The sequence below is a fragment of the Leucoraja erinacea genome, chromosome 31 (genome assembly GCF_028641065.1).
Source record: "Leucoraja erinacea ecotype New England chromosome 31, Leri_hhj_1, whole genome shotgun sequence".
Lineage (NCBI taxonomy): Eukaryota > Metazoa > Chordata > Chondrichthyes > Rajiformes > Rajidae > Leucoraja > Leucoraja erinaceus.
Window position 1 is genome coordinate 27280605 of NC_073407.1, and position 19271 is coordinate 27299875.

The window sequence follows — 19271 nt, forward strand, 5'->3', positions numbered from 1 at the left end:
TTTTAACAGAACCCTAGAGAGTAGATCTGGAGAGGATGGTCATAATCTCTAGTCACTCCAGGATACAGAGGGTGATGGTGGAAGGAGCAGTTTCAGGGGAACTAATGGATTAGTCCCGGGTGCGTGAATTTGCCCGATCCTGTACCTATTTTCTACATTTGGTTTCTGTCTCATAGAGTCAATGTCACAGAGCGTGGAAAGAGGCCCTTCAGCCCATACTAGCTACACTAGTCCCACCTGCTTGTGATAGGCCCATATCCCTCCACACCTGTCCTATCCATGTACAAAGGTATTTTAAATGTTGTGATTGTCCGAGCCTCAACTACCTCCTCTGGCAGCTCGTTCCACACACCTACCAGCCTCTGCAGCTCTCCAGCTGGTTAGAGGATGGTTTAGTTGCCTAATTACATCTGGGAAGAAACTGTCCCTGAATCTGGAGGTGTGTGTTTTCACACTTCTGTACCTCTTGTAAAAGTTACCCCACAGATTCCTATTAAAACTTTTCCCCTTCACCTTAAACTTAAACCTATGTCCTCTGATCCTCGATTCCCCTACTCTGGGCAAGAGACTCTGTGCATCTACCCGATCTATTCCTCTCATGATTTTATGCACCTCTGTTAGATTTCAGTCAAGGAAGCCAATCATTAATTGTGAGGGGGACACTGGTGGGATTGTCTAATGTAATGTTGAGAGTACTTCAGGGAATGTTTATACTACAGTCAGCAGTAGCAAAGCAGATGATCTCATCCATACCACTTTACTGTTTGAGGAACTTGCTCATGTTTACAGTTCTACTTCTTGAGATTGGACAATGCTGACAGGTCAGTGTTTAATTAAGGTCCTAATGCCACTGACGCCCAACAACAAACACAAATTGGTTCCTATTTTATGGTGATGAATATTAAAGATATTCTGCATTACAATGAAGTTTAATCCAGTTATTGCTGGTCTTTTCCATTTTGTTTAGTTTAGAGATATAGTGTGGAAACAGGCCCTTCACGCCACTGAGCCCATGCTGACCAACAATCACCAGTGCACTAGCACTATCCTACACACTAGGGACTGTTTACAGAAGCTAATTCACCTACAAACCTGTATGTCCTAGTGATGATGGAGGAACCCGGAGAAAACCCACACGGTGACAGGGAGAACATGGAAACTCCATACAGACAGCACCCATGGCCAGGGTCGAAGCTGGGTCTGTGTCGCTGGTAGACAGTAACTCTACTGCAGCGGCACCGTGCTGCGTCTAGACAGATCGTGTGATGGAGATGAACAAAGGTATTTCCCCTCCAACCCAACCACCACTGACCAATTACAACATTGCTATGGCAACCAGAAATTGATAAAAATCATAAAATCCACCAGGGAAGGAAAGATTGTTGGCATGATTTTGCCATCGAGCATTGAACAGGCCCTTCAGCCCTCCAATTCCGTGCTGACCATACACTCCTACACTATATGCTTTCAAGAGAGAGCTGGATAGGGCTCTTAAAAATAGCGGAGTCAGGGGATATGGGGAGAAGGCAGGAACGGGGTACTGATAGGGGATGATCAGCCATGATCATATTGAATGGCGGTGTTGGCTCGAAGGGCCGAATGGCCTACTCCTGTACCTATTGTCTATAGTACCTAATTATGAGTGTGCCTATGTATAGTGGGATTGTTACTGATCTGAATGGGGAAAATATATAGGTACATGTGACAATGAAGGATCATTGTTGCATCGTTAATGATCCCATTAAAGATCATCTTGTCTCCTCCCCACAATTACCCATCAATTGCCCTTCAGTTGCCCTTGCACGTCTTCAGGAGATGGGGGGGGGGGGGTGGGGGGGGGGGGAGCGGAGTGACAAAGGAGAGCCCCCCCCCCCCACCCCCGTCAAAAGGAAACTGTGCAAACTCCACACAGCCAAGGGAAGAACATTCCAACAAAGCAAGGAATGAATGAGGAATAACCAGTTGTGCCACAGCCCACATGCCCCAGGCTGGCGGCTCAGCTGCTGATCTCCCATCTCAAATATTTGGCAGCTTTCTTAAATGTCACACCCTTTACAAAATGACAAAAGGACAAAGTTATTCATCTAAATTCCATTGCTGGCACTTCTCAGTAAAACTAACCCATTCGCCATGTAACGCCCATGCAGGGTGAGCTCATCTTAAAGCACTAGACTGGTAGAAGAACTCAGGGGGTCAGGCAGTGTCTGTACTTTGAGTCGGGGCCACAGCCTGACCTTCCTCCAGCAGTTTGACTTCTGCAGCCTCTGGAGTTTCGAGCTTAATTTAAAAATGTAATCGCAGCATTGGCTAAGATTGTGACCTCTGTCTCTCTACATGATGTGGTACATGAGACCCACATGCAGTAGGAGTTGGAGGATCCTGACTACGAGTGCTGTCTTTACGGAGTTTGCACGTTCTCTCTGTGACCCCGTGGGTTGAGGGCAACCCCATGTTAAGAGAAGCTGATGATAGGGGAACAGATGTCAGTCTAGAGTCAAGGTTGTGTTTCCAAAACAAACTAAACTCAACACAGTTTAGACACAAAATGCTGGAGTAATTCAGCGGGACAGGCATCATCTCTGGAAAAAATTAACGGGCGATGTTTCGGGTCGAGACCCTTCTTCAAAGTTTAGTCTAGTTTTAGTTAGTCTAGTTTATTGTCACGTGTACCGAGGTACAGTGAAATGTTTTTGTTGCGTGCTAACGAAAAGACCATACGTGATTACCATCAAACCCTCCACAGTGGAGAGATAAAGGATACAGGGTATAATGTTCAGTGGAAGATATAACATTGAAGTCCAATAATGTTCAACTAAAGATAGTCCAAGGGTCTCCAATGAGGTAGATGGGAAGTCAGGACTGCTCTCTAGCTGGTGATAGGATGGTTCTGTTGCCTGATAACAGCCGGGAAGGAACTGTCACTGAATCTGGAGGTGTGCGTTTTCCCACTTCTGTACCTCTTGACTGATGGGGAGAAGAGGGAGTGGCCGGGGTGAGACTGGTCCTTGATGATGCTGCTGGCCTTGCCGAGGCAGCGTGAGGAGTAGACGGAGTCAATGGAAGGGAGGTTGGTTTGCGTGATGGTCTGGGCTGCGTCCACAACTCTCTGCGATTTCTTGCGGGTCTTGCCTGGAGCTGTTCCCAAACCCTTCTGTGATGCATCCCGATGAAATGCTTTCTCCCCGGCACATCTGTAGAAGTTGGTGAGATCTGTTGGGGACATGCCGAACTTCCCAAGTCTTGCCTTCTTAAGCGAGTGGGTCAGTTTATAAACCACAAGGCACAATTGAAAGAAGGACAAAAACAAAACTGGCTGGAAATCTGAAATAAAAACAGAAAATGCTGGAAGCATTCAACGGGCCAGGCAGTGTCTGTGGAGAGAGGAATGAGGAACTGTCAACATTTCGGGTTTGAGACCCTGTGTGGGTTTAAACCTGCAGAGATTTTCCAGTAGTTTCGGTTTAATTTACTAAGGAAGGCAAGATATCAGAGGGTGGTGAATCTGTGGAATTCATTGATTGAGTGGGGGAGTAGACTCGATGGGCCGAATGGCCTAATTCTACTAAAACTTTGGGACGTGAGAAGGCTGTGGAGGCCAAGTCAAGGGATATCTTCAAGGCAGAGATTGACAGATTCTTGATTTGTACGGGTGTGGGGAGGAGAATGGGGTTGGGAGCGAGAGATAGATCAGCCATGATTGAATGGCGGAGTGGAATTGATGGGCCGAATGGCCTCATTCTGCTCCTAAAACCGATCACTTTATGAGGTGCATTTTCTCGTTGTTCCGAACAAATTGTTTCCCCAAATACAAATTAAAACATAGAAACAAAGAAACATAGACAACAGGTGCAGGAGTAGGCCATTCGGCCCTTCGAGCCTGCACCGCCATTCAATATGATCATGGCTGATCATCCAACTCAGTATCCCGTACCTGCCTTCTCTCCATACCCCCTGATCCCTTTAGCCACAAGGGTCACATCTAACTCCCTCTTAAATATAGCCAATCAACTGGCCTCGACTACCTTCTGTGACCGGGACGTTTCGGGTCGAGACCCTTCTTCAGACTGATGTGGGGGAGAGGAAAAAGAAAGGGGAGGGGAAGGAGGGAGAAAGTCTGAAGAAGGGTTTCAGCCCGAAACGTTGCCTATTTCCTTTGCTCCATAGAAGCTGCTGCACCCGCTGAGTTTCTCCAGCATTTTTGTCTACCTTCGATTTTCCAGCATCTGCAGTTCCTTCGTAAACAAGATTATTAGATTTGTATTTCTGTGAGGTGTTCAACTGGATCGGTCTATTCATCTCCCAGGTAACACGCAACGTGGAAACGGGCCCTTCAGCCCACCTTGCCCACCCTGGTCAACATGCTGCAGCCTTGGCATGGCAGACAAACAAAAACATTCATTCTGACTTGTCACATGTGATAACAAAATATTCAATTCAATTCAATGCCCCATCTACACGAGTCCCACCTGCCCCATCTACACGAGTCCCACCTGCCCCATCTACACTAGTCCCACCTGCACTAGTCCCACCTGCCCCATCTACACGAGTCCCACCTGCCCCATCTACACTAGTCCCACCTACACTACTCCCACCTGCCCCATCTACACTAGTCCCATCTACACTAGTCCCATCTACACTAGTCACACCTGCCTGCGCTTGGCCCACATCCCTCCAAACCTGTCCTATCTATGTGCCTGTCTAATTATTTACGTTGGGATAGTCCCAGCCTCAACGACCTCCTCTGTGGAATTCTCTGCCTCAGAGGGCGGTGGAGGCCGGTTCTCTGGATGCTTTCAAGAGAGAGCTAGATAGGGCTCTTAAAGATAGCGGAGTCAGGGGATATGGAGGGAAGGCAGGAACGGGGCACTGATTGGGGATGATCAGCCATGATCACATTGAATGGCGGTGCTGGCACGAAGGGCCGAATGGCCTAGTCCTGCACCTATTGTCTATTGTCTCTGGCAGCTTGTTCCATACACCCACCACCCACCCCTTGATGAAACAGTTACCCCTCAGGTTCCCACGACACCTGTCCCCCTTCACCTTGGCCAGGTGTCTCCTCAGCCCAGATCCCAGAGTATTTTCTTGGTCCAGAAGAGTGAGATGACGAGGATGATGGTGATGCCGAATATAACGATGAGGATGTAGGTGACAGTCCGGCAGGGTGGACTCTGGCAACATCTCCACATGGTGTTGTGTGGGAGTCTCTCGTCCATGGCCGGAGCGGCCTGAGTGCGGACAGGGAGACCGTTCTCCCGCTCCATCTCCAAGCTCAAGGTGTAGACGGTGGGTCTGCGCAGCAGGAAACTGGCCTTGCCGGGCCCCTTGTAGAACAGGCGGCCGTGATCCAGATACACGTGGAGCGGCTGCAGCCTCATGCGGGCCAGAATGTCCCCGTTAGTGCGGAGTCCGGTGACCAGTTGCCCGGGGCCGAGCGGCGTGAGGTGGCGGCACAGAGGGCACGACATGGCCGGCTCCATGTCCGGCACTGAAGCCAAACTCATGCGGGCCAGGCACTCCAGGCAGAAGGTGTGTTTACAATCCAGGATCTTGGGCGTCCGGAACGCGTTGTCATATGGATTCCAGCACACGGCACACTCACACTCAGACCCATTCACCTCCAGCATGGTCACGCCCCCACACACACCCTGACACACACCCTCACACACCCTCACACACCCCCACACACCCCCCCCCACACACCCCCTCACACACACCCCCACACACACACCCCCACACCCACACCCCGACACACACGCCCCCACACACACACCCACCCACACACACCCGCACACACCACACACACACACACACACCCGCACACACACCCTGACACACACACCCTCACACCCACACCCTCACACACACACCCTCACACACACCCACACACACACACACCCTCACACACACCCACACACACACCCTCACACACACCCCCACACACCTCTCGCATACACCCCTACCCCCACTCACCCTCTCTCTACCCCTCTTCCTCTCTCTACCCCTCTCCCCCCTCTCTCCCCCCCCCTCTCACACACACACCCCCCCCACACACACACCCCCCACACACCCCCCACACACCTCTCGCATACACCCCTACCCCTCTCCCTCCCTCTCTCCCCCTCACTCACCCCCTCTCTCCTCTCCCCTCTCCTCCCTCTCCTCCTCCCCTCTCTCTCACACACACACACAGCGGGGCTGGGCTGGGCTGGGCTGGGCTGTTCTGGCTTCACACCTGCTCCTGTGTGGGACCCGGGACCCGCTAGTGTGACAAGTTCACCAACTCTACGTCTCGATGCGTCTCCCTGTCCCCGGCCTCCAGCGTCTCCTCGCCCCGACCCGCAGCTTCTTCGTGTTAACCGGCCAGGTTCACCTTCACCAGGATGTCCAGTGTAATTTTGCTGTGGGTCCGTTGCTGTAACGGCAGTGAAGCCCGGACTCTGTGTCGGAAACTTCCCGGCGTCTCCCCTCCGTCCTCTCCCGCCAGCGCTGACTCCCTCCCTGACTCTGGAGCAACAGGTTGTGCGGGTTTGGTGCTGGGAGGCGAGATTCTCATCACAAGCTGCCGCCTCCCCTGTGGACAGGTTCATCACAACATCCACCCCATCAATCACACGCCAGGGACACGCGAGATGCACAGAAATGCTGGAGTCACTGCCTGTGCCTGCCAGTCTGAAAGCGACCCGTTAATGCCTACTCTGCAGCACTACTCCTGCCTGCCAACCACTTCTCTATCCATGTCAGCACTCTACTTATGAGACAGGTTTAGGTGGGATTACAGATGATGTCTAGTGGGGTACCGCAAGGCTCGGTGCTGGGACCGCAGCTATTTACAATATACATCAATGATTTGGATGAAGGGATTCAAAGTAACATTAGCAAATGTGCAGGTGACACAAAGCTGTGTGGCAATGTGAACTGTGAGGAGGATGCTATGAGAATGCAGGGTGACTTGGACAGGTTGGGGGAGTGGGCAGATGCATGGCAGATTAAGTTTAATGCAGATAAATGTGAGGTTATCCACTTTGGTAGCAAAAACAGGAAGGCAGATTACTATCTAAATGGCGTCAAGTTGGGAAAAGGGGAAGTACAACGGGATCTGGGGGTCCTTGTACATCAGTCTATGAAAGTAAGCATGCAGGTACAGCAGGCAGTGAAGAAAACGAATGGCATGTTTGCCTATATAACAAGAGGAATCGAATATAGGAGCAAAGATGTCCTTCTGCAGTTGTACAGGGCCCTAGTGAGACCACACCTGGAGTATTGTGTGCAGTTTTGGTCCCCTAATTTGAGGAAGGACATTCTTGCCATAGAGGGAGTGCAGCGTAGGTTTACAAGGTTAATTCCCGGGATGGCGGGACTGTCATATGCTGAGAGAATGGAGCGGCTGTGCTTGAGTTTAGAAGGATGAGAGGGGATCTCATTGAAACATATAAGATTGTTAAGGGCTTGGACACACTAGAGGCAGGAAACATGTTGGGGGAGTTCAGAACCAGGGGCCACAGTTTAAGAATAAGGAGTAAGCCATTTAGAACGGAGACGAGGAAACACTTTTTCTCACAGAGAGTTGCGAGTCTGTGGAATTCTCTGCCGCAGAAGGGCGGTGGAGGCAGGTTCTCTGGATGTTTTCAAGGGAGAGCTAGATAGGGCTCTTAATGATAGCGGAGTCAGGGGATATGGGGAGAAGGCAGGAATGGGGTACTGATTGTGGATGATCAGCCATGATCACATTGAATGGCGGTGCTGGCTCGAAGGGCTGAATGGCCTACTCCTGCACCTATTGTCTATTGTCTATTGTCTATTGTCTGTCTGCAGTTCCTTCCTACCCCTCTCTACCCCTGAATCATTCCAATAATATCTGGAGCGTATTTCTGCTGCACGCCCTCTATTGTCTGAAGATGATCAACATTTACATTAAACCACGATGTCAGCCTGACACAAAGTAGTAACATCAATATGCAGATTCAGATTCAAATTCAATATGCAATAGCTTTCACTAAATTTCCAGAAAGCCTTTGCTGCCGGCCTTGTGAATACAGAGCAAATACACGTGGAGTATCGCGTGCAGTCCTGGTCGACCCTACAGGAAGCATGTGGAGACTTTAGAGCAGTTTACCAGAACGCTGCCTAGATTAGAGGGTTTCAGCTGCAGGGAGAAGTGGGACAGACTTGGAATGTTTTCTTTTGAACGTCAGAGGTTGAGGGGAGACTTGATAGAAGTTTATAAAATGACGAGAGGCGTAGATAGGGTAGATAGTCAGAACCTTTTTCCCTGGGTGGAGATGTCCAACACTAGAGGGCGTAGCTATAGGGTGAGAGTGACGATGAACAGAGGTAGTGGGTGCCTGGAACACACTGCCAGGGGTGGTGGTGGAGGCAGATACCATCGTGTGTTGAAGAGGCTTTTAGACAGGCACATGGAGGTGACATGGATCGTGGACAGGCTGATGAGATCAGTGTAACTTGGCATCATGTTCTGCACAGACTTTGTGGGCCAAAGGGCCTCTTCTATGTTCTTTGTCACATAAAACTAGCTCTGCACAATGCGTTGACATAGACTTAGGGCAAGGAGAGTGTTGGATGTGAACAATCTTGCCCGGGCTGTGAGGGGTCAGAGTTCACAAGTTATTGGGGTAGAATTAGGTCATTCGGCCCATCTAGTTTACTCCGCCATTCAATCATGGCCAACCTCTGCCTCCTAATCCCATGTTCCTGCCTTGACCCCCGTTCTAATCAAGAATTTGTCAATCTCTGTCCTAAAACTATCCACTGACGTGGCCTCCACAGCCGTCTGTAGCAATGAGTTCCACAGATTCACTGGGTTTAAAGTGAGGGATTCCTGGAGAAACTGCCTGATAGATGGGAGCACGGTGGTGCAGCGGTAGAGTTGCTGCCTCACAGCGCCAGAGACCCGGGTTCCATCCTGACTACAGGTGCTGTCTGTAGAGTTTGTACTGTAGGGTCATCCTGTGACCACGTGGGTTTTCTCCAGGACCTCTGGTTTCCAACCGGACTCCAAAGATGTACACGTTTGGGTTAACTTGGCTTCGGTAAATAAAAATTGTAAATCATCCCTGGTGTGTAGGTTAGAACTAGTGTGTGGGGGTCGCAGGTCAGCAAGGACGATGGGCCAAAGGGCCTGTTTCTACGCTGTATCTCTAAACTAAACTAAAAAATGAGCGGTTGTTTAAAATCTGTTGGAAAATCGAAGGTAGACAAAAATGTTGGGGAAACTCAGCGGGTGAGGCAACATCTATGGAGCGAAGGAAATAGGCAACGTTTCGGGCCGAAACCCTTCCACAGACTGAGCAGCCCTGACCAGTTGAGGGCGCCAGTGTACACTGGGTGAATGTTGCAGTAATTGCCCAGAGGACCAGAGGACAGAGGATTAGGGTGAGGGGGGGGTTTAGGGTTGGGGGGGGGGGGGGGGGGGGGGTGGTGAGGGGGGGGGTTTAGGGTTGGGGGGGTTGGGGTTGGGGGTGGGGGGAGGGGGAAAGATTCGATACGAATCTGAGAGGCAGCATCTTCCCACACATGAGGGTGGTGGGTGTTTGGAACAAGGGGTCACAGTTTAAGGATAAGGGGGAAATCTTTTAGGACCGAGATGAGGAAAACATTTTTCACACAGAGAGTGGTGAATCTGTGGAATTCTCTGCCACAGAGGGTAGTTGAGGCCACAGTTCATTGGCTATATTTAAGAGGGAGTTAGATGTGGCCCTTGTGGCTAAAGGGATCAGGGGGTATGGAGAGAAGGCAGGTACGGGATACTGAGTTGGATGATCAGCCATGATCATATTGAATGGCGGTGCAGGCTCGAAGGGCCGAATGGCCTCTACTCCTGCACCTAATTAATTCTATGTTTCTATGAATGAAAGAGAAACAAAAATGTAACGGTGATAAAGGACAGGCCATTGTTAGCCGTTTGTTGGGTGAAAACGCAATGTGGATGTGACTTGGGTTGGGGAGGGATAGAGAGAGAGGGAATGCAGGGGTTACTTGAAGGTAGACAGGTACATGGATAGGACAGGTTTAGAGGGATATGGGCCAAAGGTAGGCAGGTGGGACTAGTGTAAACGGGACATGTTGGTCGGTGTGGGCAAGTTGGGCCGAAGGGCCTGTTTCCACACTGTGTGATACTATACTGGTCCTTGGGCACAATGGACCTCTTCATGCCACATGTGTCTGATGGAGATACACACTGGGACAGGATCAATGATAGATCACCCATGATTGAATGGTGGAGTAGGCTTGATGGGCCGAATGGCCTAAATCGGTTCTTATGAACTTGTGAACATGATATCTAGTTAAACTGATCTCATTTGCCAGTACATGTCTCTCTATTCTCTGCATATCCATGTGCCTGTCTAAAAGCCTCTTAAACACAAACTATCGTATATCTACCTCCACCACCACCACCCCTGGCAGCGAGTTCCAGGCACCCACCACCCTCTGTGTACAAAAACTTGCCCCTTACATCTGCGTTAAACTTCCCCCCCTCTCACCTTGTAGCTACACCCTCTAGTGCTGGACATTTCCATCCTGGGAGAAAGGTTCTGACTGTCTACCCTATCTATACCTCTCATCATTTTGTAATGGGGTCAAGAAAGAAGCGTTCACATCGATCGCGGCCCTGTTTCCACCGCCACATACAAGAAGCAACAAGACAGACACCATTGTGCAGATGCCGAGATGTGAGTCAAGCTCTGGCTGAACAGCTTCGAATCTCGTGTGTGGACTCGATAAGAAGAATTATTTTAATAAACTTCTACTAAAGTCTCCGCTCAACCCCTGACGTTCCAGAGAAAACAAACCAAGTCGGGATGTTATAGAGGCCCTTCCCTTCGGCCCAACATGCCCACACCGACCAACATGTCCCAGCTACACTAGTCCCACCTGCCTGCGTTTGGTCCATATCCCTCCAAACCTGGACTATCCATGCACCTGTCTAAATGTTTCTTAAACGTTGGGATAGTCCCGGCAAGAACTCCCTCCTCTGGTCCTTGATTCACCTACTCTGGGCAAGTTATTCAGGATTTACTGGGAATTCCTGGCATTCCTCCGAGTCCAACCCAGCAAATGACATTGGATGCAACACTGTGTTGGTTAAGAACTCAGATCAGACACAACCTTAATGGATAATAATTTACTTAGACAATGATTCATGGACAACAGTTCATTCTTAACAATAATTTATGTTCAACAATAATTCATATTGGGTAGTAACTGATGCTGGGCACAATGGCACATGAGAACATGTCATCAATAACACATTTATTTATGATTGAATTGGATCATAGTCCATTTTAGACGATAGACATGCCAGATATTTTGGTATTGCCCAATAATGAATGCATGTACAGTCACAAAAAGCTGGAGTACCGCAGCGGGACAGGCAGCATGTCTGGAGAGAAGGAATGGGGGACGTTTCGGGTTGAGACCCTTCTTCATACATGCACGCATGTATTATGCATTATCCTTATGATGTGGAAATAGGTGATGGTATCCACTTTGTGCACAAACCAGGGGGAGCAAGATGTTGTTAAATGCTAACAGAACGGGCAATGTTAATGTTCATTCAGACGTCACTGAAAGGCAACGTACTAAAGCAGAGAAGTGAGCAGACAGGGAGATCGGGAGTGGTGGGAGAGTGCTTGGACCCAGGGCAGGACATTAGGGTGGAAACCACTTCTTGTTGGTGATATTCTGTATTATTCAAGGTCGACACAAAATGCTGGAGTAACTCAGCGGGACAGGACAGGCAGCATCTCTGGAGAGAAGGGATGGGGGACGTTTCAGGTCGAGACCCTTCTTCAGACTTCACTGTATTATTGAACTCGACTACCTTTTATAAAATTCAATTCTGCGCGGACTGTAGCTTGTGTTGGAAGCTTCTGTACGTTAAACACTCATTTGTATTGGTGCTAATATATATATATATATTACTCTTTGCCTTCTAGATTGCTACATCGTATTGGACCACATGAGAAGGTATCCCTTTCCCTAGCCATGTGGAGGCAGAGTTCCCCCCACATTGGGAAGAGTCATTGAGGTGACCAGATGACCAGATGACCAGCAGGTCAATCGCTTCAATGTGATCCGTGTAATGAGGTTAAAATCAAACAGAGAGAATAAAGTTGATGGAATAAGTACAGGTTTACATTTACAAGTAAGTTTACAAGAATGTCAAGTGTGAAATTCCTTCAGCACACACGTTGCGTTCCTTGAAGCATCTGGTTCTGTCCAGCTTGTCCACATTGGTCACTGCTGGTGAGGGTCACTGTCCACACTGGTCACTGCTGGTGAGGGTCACTGTCCACACTGGTCACTGCTGGTGAGGGTCACTGTCCACACTGGTCACTGTCCACATTGGTCACTGTCCACACTGGTCACTGCTGGTGAGGGTCACTAACGCACTACAAAGACCCAGATGGAACTGATGAGGATAGCTAGAGTGACTATAATGACAATGACAATGGTGACATAGGACTTGTGGACACAGCACCACCACCTCTGCACCGACACCTGGTGATTGTCCATGTCTGATGGGCGGCCCACGTCCAGGCTTTGACTCACTGAGCTGGCAAACATTTTCTTCTTCCCCCTCTTCTTCTGGGACCACTGGGTTTTCTTCACGAAGAGCCGGCCCTTGCCCCGGTTGAAGCGGATACTCTGGATTCTCTGCATGGCCTCAGGCAGGCAGGACAAGATGCCAGAGTTGTTGCCCAGCTTGGGCAGCCCATCCTTGGGCACCCGGGTCAGGGAACGGCACACAGGGCACTGGATGGCTTCTGCCACCTGCGCCTTCATGTTCATACGGGCCAGGCACTCGAGACAGAAGGTGTGGTTGCACGCAAGCTGCTTCGGAGTACGGAATACATTGTTGTAGTTACTGAAGCAGATGGAACACTCCAGGTCATAATCCTTCTCCTCCGATACATTCATCCTGCCTGAGTAAAGAGAGATTCACAATACAGTCATGGAATCATTCATAGAATCAGTAGTAGTCATAGACTCAGAGGCATCGCCACAGAGTGATACAGTGTGGAAACAGGCCCTTCAGCCCAACTTGCCCACACCGGCCAACATGTCCCAGCTACACTAGTCCCACCTGCCTATGTTTGGCCCACATCCCACCAAACCTGTCCTATCCATGTACCTGTCTAAATGTTTCTTAAACGTTGCAATAGTCTCAGCCTCAACAACCTCCCCTGGACCTCAAACATCAGGCTGTCCCCAGATTTCATCCCCTCCCCTCCTCACCCACCGTGTGGTTCAAACAGATCCTGTGTCACCTCAGCCTGTACTCGCTGGAGTTTAGAACAATGAGGGGGGACCTCTTTGAAACTGACCGAACATTGAAAGGCCTGGATAGAGTGGATAAGGAGAGGATGTTTCCACTAGTGGGAGAGTCCAGGACCAGAGGGCACAGCTTCAGAATAAAAGAACGTTCCTTTAGGAAGGATATGAGGAGGAATTTCTTTAGTCAGAGGGTGGTGAATCTGTGGAATTCATTGCCACAGACGGTGGTGGAGGACAAGTCCATGGGTATTTTTAAGGCTGAGATTGACAAATTCTTGATTAGTACGGGTGTCAGGGGTTACGGGGAGATGGCAGGAAAATGGGGTTGAGAGGGAGAGATAGATCAGCCGTGATTGAATGGTGGAGTAGACTTAGTTTAGTTTAGTTTAGAGATACAGCGCGAAAACATTCCCCTCGGCCCATCGAGTCCGCTTCCTTGCACACTAACACTATCCTACACACAGTAGGGACAATTTACAATTTTACACCAGCCAATTAACATACAAACCCGCACGTCTTTGGAGTGTGGGAGGAAACCAGAGCTCCCGGAGAAAACCCACGCAGGTCACGGGGAGAACGTGCAAACTCCGTACAGACAGCGCCCGTAGTCAGGATAGAACCCGGGTCTCTGGCGTTGTGAGGTAGTAACTCTACCGCTGCACCACCGTGCCGCGCTTGATGGCCTAGTTGTGCTCATGAACCTATGAGCGCCTGTAACCTTGGTGTCTTCTCCATGCCAGCTCCACAAGAACAAGATCACCATTTCCCAACCCTGCCCCGACTGCTCGCAGGTGAAACTCTCCATCGTTGCCCCACACATTGGCCTGGCCGCCTTCCACACACTGACCTGATACAAAGTGCTAGTCCTGCTACTGAACTGTTCCACAATGATTCATTGTTAACCACAGCCTCTATATTACATTCGACTATTCAATCCCACCCATGTTCTCACTCCTCCTTACTCTAGACATTTCCCCCAGGGCTGGTACACTCTGATATCGCCTGTACACCTCCAGTTCTGCCTTGTTGCCTAACTCCCACTATGTGGAGTACCTGAAGCACTCGCCTCTTCCCATTCCATTGACCTTTGTGGTCCGTAAGTCATAGGAGCAGAACTAGGCCATTCGGCCCATCAAGTCTAGTCTACTCATTGTACCTCGGTACACGTGACAATAAACTAAACTGAGCTGACCCAGACTGCTCTCTAGTTAGAAACATAGAAAAATAGGTGCAGGTGTAGGCCATTCGGCCCATCGAGCCAGCACCACCATTCAATATGATCATGGCCGATCATCCAAAATCAGTACCCCGTTCCTGCTTTCTTCCCATATTCCTTTAAGCCTAAGAGCTAAATCCAACATTCTCTTGAAACTATCCAGCGAATTGGACTCCACTGCCTTCTGTGGCAGAGAATTCCACAGATTCACAACTCTCTGAGTGAATGTGTCTCTCCAGAGATGCTGCCTATCCCGCTGAGTTACTCCAGATTTTTGTGTTTACTCTCTGGATGAAAAGGTTTTTCCTCATCTCAGTCCTAAATGGCCGACCCCTTATTCTTAAGCTGTGGCCCCTGGTTCTGGTTGTGTTGTGGTAGGACAGCTGGGAAGAAACTGTCCCTGAATCTGGAGTCCAATGAATATGTTTATTGGCCAAGTATTCACATACAAGGAATTTGCCTTGGTGCTCCGCCCGCAAGTGACAACACGACATACAGTAACAAATGACACATAAAACATTCATTATTAATGATACTGACCCAGACTCTCCAGCCACTGTTGATCGGACAACCCTGTCACCCAGGAGTGACCCTGGTGGATATGTTGGGATTGTCTACACCATAAGATCACCACCTCTGTGCCCGTAAACTCCAGCCCCCCTTGTAAGCAAAGCCCACCGCGTATCCCCCTAGATAATCACCTGGTCAGTACAGAATGTACAGGACAGCCCACTTTGGGGCTATTCTACAGTCCCAGCTGCCAGTCCCAAAAGGGATTATACAGATGGGTACATGTCAGTACAGACAGTGAGGAAATACATTCTTGCTACGGAGGGAGTACAGAGGAGGTTCACCAGACTGATTCCTGGGATGGCAGGACTTTCATATGAAGAAAGACTGGATAGACTCGGCTTGTACTCGCTAGAATTTAGAAGATTGAGGGGGGATCTTATAGAAACTTACAAAATTCATTATTATCTGAAGAAGGGTCTGAAGAAGGGTTTTGGCCCGAAACGTTGCCTATTTCCTTCGCTCCATACATGCTGCTGCACCCGCTGAGTTTCTCCAGCTATTTTATGTACCTTCGATTTTCCAGCATCTGCAGTTCCTTCTTGAACAAAATTCTTAAGGGGTTGGACAGGCTAGATGCAGGAAGATTGTTCCTGATGTTGGGGAAGTCCAGAACAAGGGGTCACAGCTTAAGGATAAGGGGGAAATCTTTTAGGACCGAGATGAGAAAAACATTTTTCACACAGAGAGTGGTGAATCTGTGGAATTCTCTGCCACAAAATGTAGTTGAGGCCACAGTTCATTGGCTATATTTAAGAGGGAGTTAGATGTGGCCCTTGTGGCTAAAGAGATCAGGGGGTATGGAGAGAAGGCAGGTACAGGATACCGAGTTGGATGATCAGCCATGATCATATTGAATGGCGGTGCAGGCTCGAAGGGCCGAATGGCCTACTCCTGCACCTATTGTCTATGTTTCTAAGGGCCTGTGTGCGTGACTGCATACAGAGAGGGGTCTGTTATTTCTGGTTGGTAGCCAGACCTCATTAACATTCAGCTCTCTATGCAAAGGTTGGGCTGATTTGCCTGCGTCTACGTAACTTGCCTGACCATAGTTTCCACCTTCATTTGGTTATCAAATGTCCACTGCATCACTGTGCACATTGTGCCTGGGCCCATCAGACCCAGCTACCTGCAGCATTTACCTGTGGATGAAGGCATGGTGTGTCCGCGTGCCTGGGCCTCTATGTAAGGGTGAAAACGCACACCTCTAGATTCAGGGACAGCGTCATCCCAGCTGTTATCAGGCAACTGAATCATCTACACAACTAGAGCAGTGCTGATCTACTATCTACCTCATTGGTGACCCTCACACTATCTTTGATCGGACTTTACTGCACTTTCTCCTACACTAAATTTCATTCATGTTATTCCCTTTATCCTGTATCTGTACACTGATCTTGTAATCATGTATAGTCTTTCCAATGACTGGTTAGCATGCACGTGACAATAAACAAAACTCAACGCAACAAATTTAACTAATTTTGAACTTAAACTGATGTTTTCAAGAGAGAGTTAGATGGAGCTCTTAGGATGAATGAATCAAGGGACATGGAGAGAAGGCAGGTACAGGATACTGAATTGGATGATCAGCCATGATCATATTGAATGGCGGTGCAGGCTAGAAGGGCCGAATGGCCTACTCCTGCACCTATATTCTATGTTTCTATGTTTAACTTAAACTACAAAGGAATGAAGGGTGACCCGATTCAAACATTCAAGATCCAAAGGACACAAAGTGCTGGAGTAACTCAGTGGGTCAGGCAGCATCTGTGGAGAAAAGATCTTTCTTCAGACTCCGACCCAAAACGTCACCTATCCATGTTCTCCACAGATGCTCCCTGACCCGCTGAGTTATGGTGCAGCAGCATCTATGGAGCGAAGGAAATAGGCAACGTTTCGGGCCGAAACCCTTCTGGAAATAGGCAACGTTTCGGGCCGAAACCCAGAAGGGTTTCGACCCGAAACGTTACCTATTTCCTTAGCTCCATAGATACTGCTGCACCCGCTGAGTTACTCCAGCACTCTGTGTCCTTTTGTGTATTACCCAGTGTCTGCGTTGCTAGTCTGTGGAGAGGTGAAGCTGATGTCATATTTCAGGTTAGCACTGCCTCTCTTTCCACAGATGATAGACACAAAATCTGGAGGAACTCAGCGGGACAGGCAGCATCATCTGCTGAGTTACTCCAGCATTTTGTGTCTATCTTCAGTGTAAACCAGCATCTACAGTTGTGTCCAACACATCTCTTTCCACAGATGCATTCGGACCTGCTGTGTGGTTCTTGTATTTTTTGCATTGATTTCAGATTTCATGTGATAGAAGCAAAATTGGGCCATTCGGCCCATCAAGTCTACTCTGCCGTTCAATCATGGCTGATCTATCTCTCCCTCCTAACCCCATTCTCCTGCCTTCTCCCCATAACCCCTGACACCCGCACTAATCAAGAATCTATCAATCTCCACCTTAAAAATATCCAATGACTTGTCTCCACAGCCGTCTGTGGCAATGAATTCCACAGATTCACCGCCCTCTGACTAAAGAATTCCATCTATCACCGACAGCCTGTTGTAAGATTATTCCTCTGCCTGACATTTCCGTGAGGGATAGAATCAGCGAGCACGCAAACAGACCGTTCAGCCCACTGCCTCCGTACTGTCCCACACTCACCTCACACAGCCCCATATTATTCTCCCCATATTCCATCATTTTTTTGGATGTTTGTGTGAATTTAATTATGTGTATGTCTGTAAGACAGTGTCTTTGTTTGTATGGCTGTGGAAACAACATTTCGTTTGAGTCTCACTGGGGCTCAAATGATAATAAATTTGTATTGTTGTAAAAAATAATTCCCAGACGATCCAAGATTAACGTGGAATGTTGTACACTCCTCGCTTGAGCCGACCACAATATAAACAATCTGATAAAGCACTTCATATTGTGGGGTTGAGAGGGAAAGATAGATCAGCTATGATTGAATGGTCTTGATGGGCCGAATGGCCCATATATTCTGCTCCTACAACTTAAGAACCTATCTAAGATAGACACAAAATGCTGGAGTAACTCAGCGGGACAGGCAGCATCTCTGGAGAGAAGGAATGGGCGACGTTCTGGGTTGAGACCCTTCTTCAACCTACCTATGAGTTGGGTGGTGATTTCATGTTGATAAGTGATAGGAGCAGAATTAGGCCATTCGGCCCTTCAAGTCTACTCCGCCATTTAATCATGGCTAATCTATCTCTCCCTCCTAACCCCATTCTCCTGCCTTCTCCCCATAACCCCTGACACCCGCACTAATCAAGAATCTATCCATCTCTGCCTTAAAAACATCCATTGAATCTGCACTGGGACATGGGTCTAACGTCCCCTTTGTAGGCTGGTCACCTGCAAGATGCATCAGACATTGGCTGGGTAAAATATATATATTTTAAATATTTCAAAATATACTTTATGCAAGAAATAAATATATACAATACATGATCCTTACTAAACTCCATCTGACATTCTTTGAGGCTGGACATACATTCAATACTGGTAAATATTATTCTTCAGAGGGAAGTCTTAGTTTAACGGGAACACTTAATACTCACGTTGTTGGATGAGTGGAGGTCACTTTGTCATCCACTCGCCCAGCGTTTGGACCCAAGGATTTGTGGATGTGGCGCTGGGTTAGACTGAGACTGTGGTGTGTGGAGCGGCGAGGGTTTGTGACTTTGTTTAAATGGTGCATGTACACTTCCTTGTGAAGTCCCGGGATGCTAACCCTGCCTCCCTGCCTCCATCAGGCGGGGCCCGACACACATTCACACAATGGGGCTTTGTGTGGGAACACATTCCCCCGGCGCCCTGTTCCGCTGAAACACGAGAGCAGCGCTTGAATGAAAGCGGAATCCACTTGCAGGCGGCTTTCATTGGCCCATGTTGTAGGGAGGGAGGGAGGGAGAGAGACTTTACCCCCCCTGTAGTGGCCCGGACCCTGGTTCCAAACCAGCTTCACCCCGGCTCCACTCTGGTCACTCACACACGCAACTCTCTCCCTCAGTAACTGGGTTAGAACCAGAGGTCCCGCCCCACACTATGCTGAACACACATAAACACACACACATACATACACATATACACACACACACATACACACACACACATATACACACACACACATACACACACACACACATACACACACACACA

At 48.8% G+C, this 19271-nt stretch overlaps 2 protein-coding genes across 3 annotated transcripts; both read right to left on the reverse strand.

Annotated features, from left to right (window-relative positions):
- Positions 1 to 1873: 1873 nt before the first annotated feature.
- LOC129712157 (E3 ubiquitin-protein ligase RNF183-like) lies at positions 1874 to 5633 on the reverse strand. 2 transcript variants are annotated; one of them, XM_055660391.1, is made up of 2 exons: positions 5044 to 5633; positions 1874 to 3321 (listed from the first exon to the last, which is right to left on the reverse strand). In XM_055660391.1, exon 1 carries the CDS (start codon positions 5625 to 5627, stop codon positions 5061 to 5063), a length of 567 nt encoding a protein of 188 aa, XP_055516366.1. In that variant the 5' UTR covers positions 5628 to 5633; the 3' UTR covers positions 1874 to 3321; positions 5044 to 5060. The 2 variants fall into 2 exon arrangements, with proteins under 2 accessions (XP_055516366.1, XP_055516365.1); XM_055660390.1 differs by having other exon boundaries at positions 1874 to 3371.
- A 5495-nt stretch (positions 5634 to 11128) lies between these two features.
- On the reverse strand, positions 11129 to 19027 carry LOC129712158 (RING finger protein 225-like). The gene is made up of 2 exons (XM_055660392.1): positions 18671 to 19027; positions 11129 to 12947 (listed from the first exon to the last, which is right to left on the reverse strand). The coding sequence occupies exon 2, from the start codon at positions 12940 to 12942 to the stop codon at positions 12406 to 12408; it is 537 nt and encodes a 178-aa protein (XP_055516367.1). The 5' UTR covers positions 12943 to 12947; positions 18671 to 19027; the 3' UTR covers positions 11129 to 12405.
- Between the last annotated feature and the right edge of the window lie 244 nt (positions 19028 to 19271).

What these genes read in the sequence shown, in the direction of transcription:
- LOC129712157 (XM_055660391.1), bottom strand. Translation starts at nt 5,627, where the DNA reads ATGCTGGAGGTGAATGGGTCTGAGTGTGAGTGTGCCGTGTGCTGGAAT.
- LOC129712158 (XM_055660392.1), bottom strand. Translation starts at nt 12,942, where the DNA reads ATGAATGTATCGGAGGAGAAGGATTATGACCTGGAGTGTTCCATCTGC.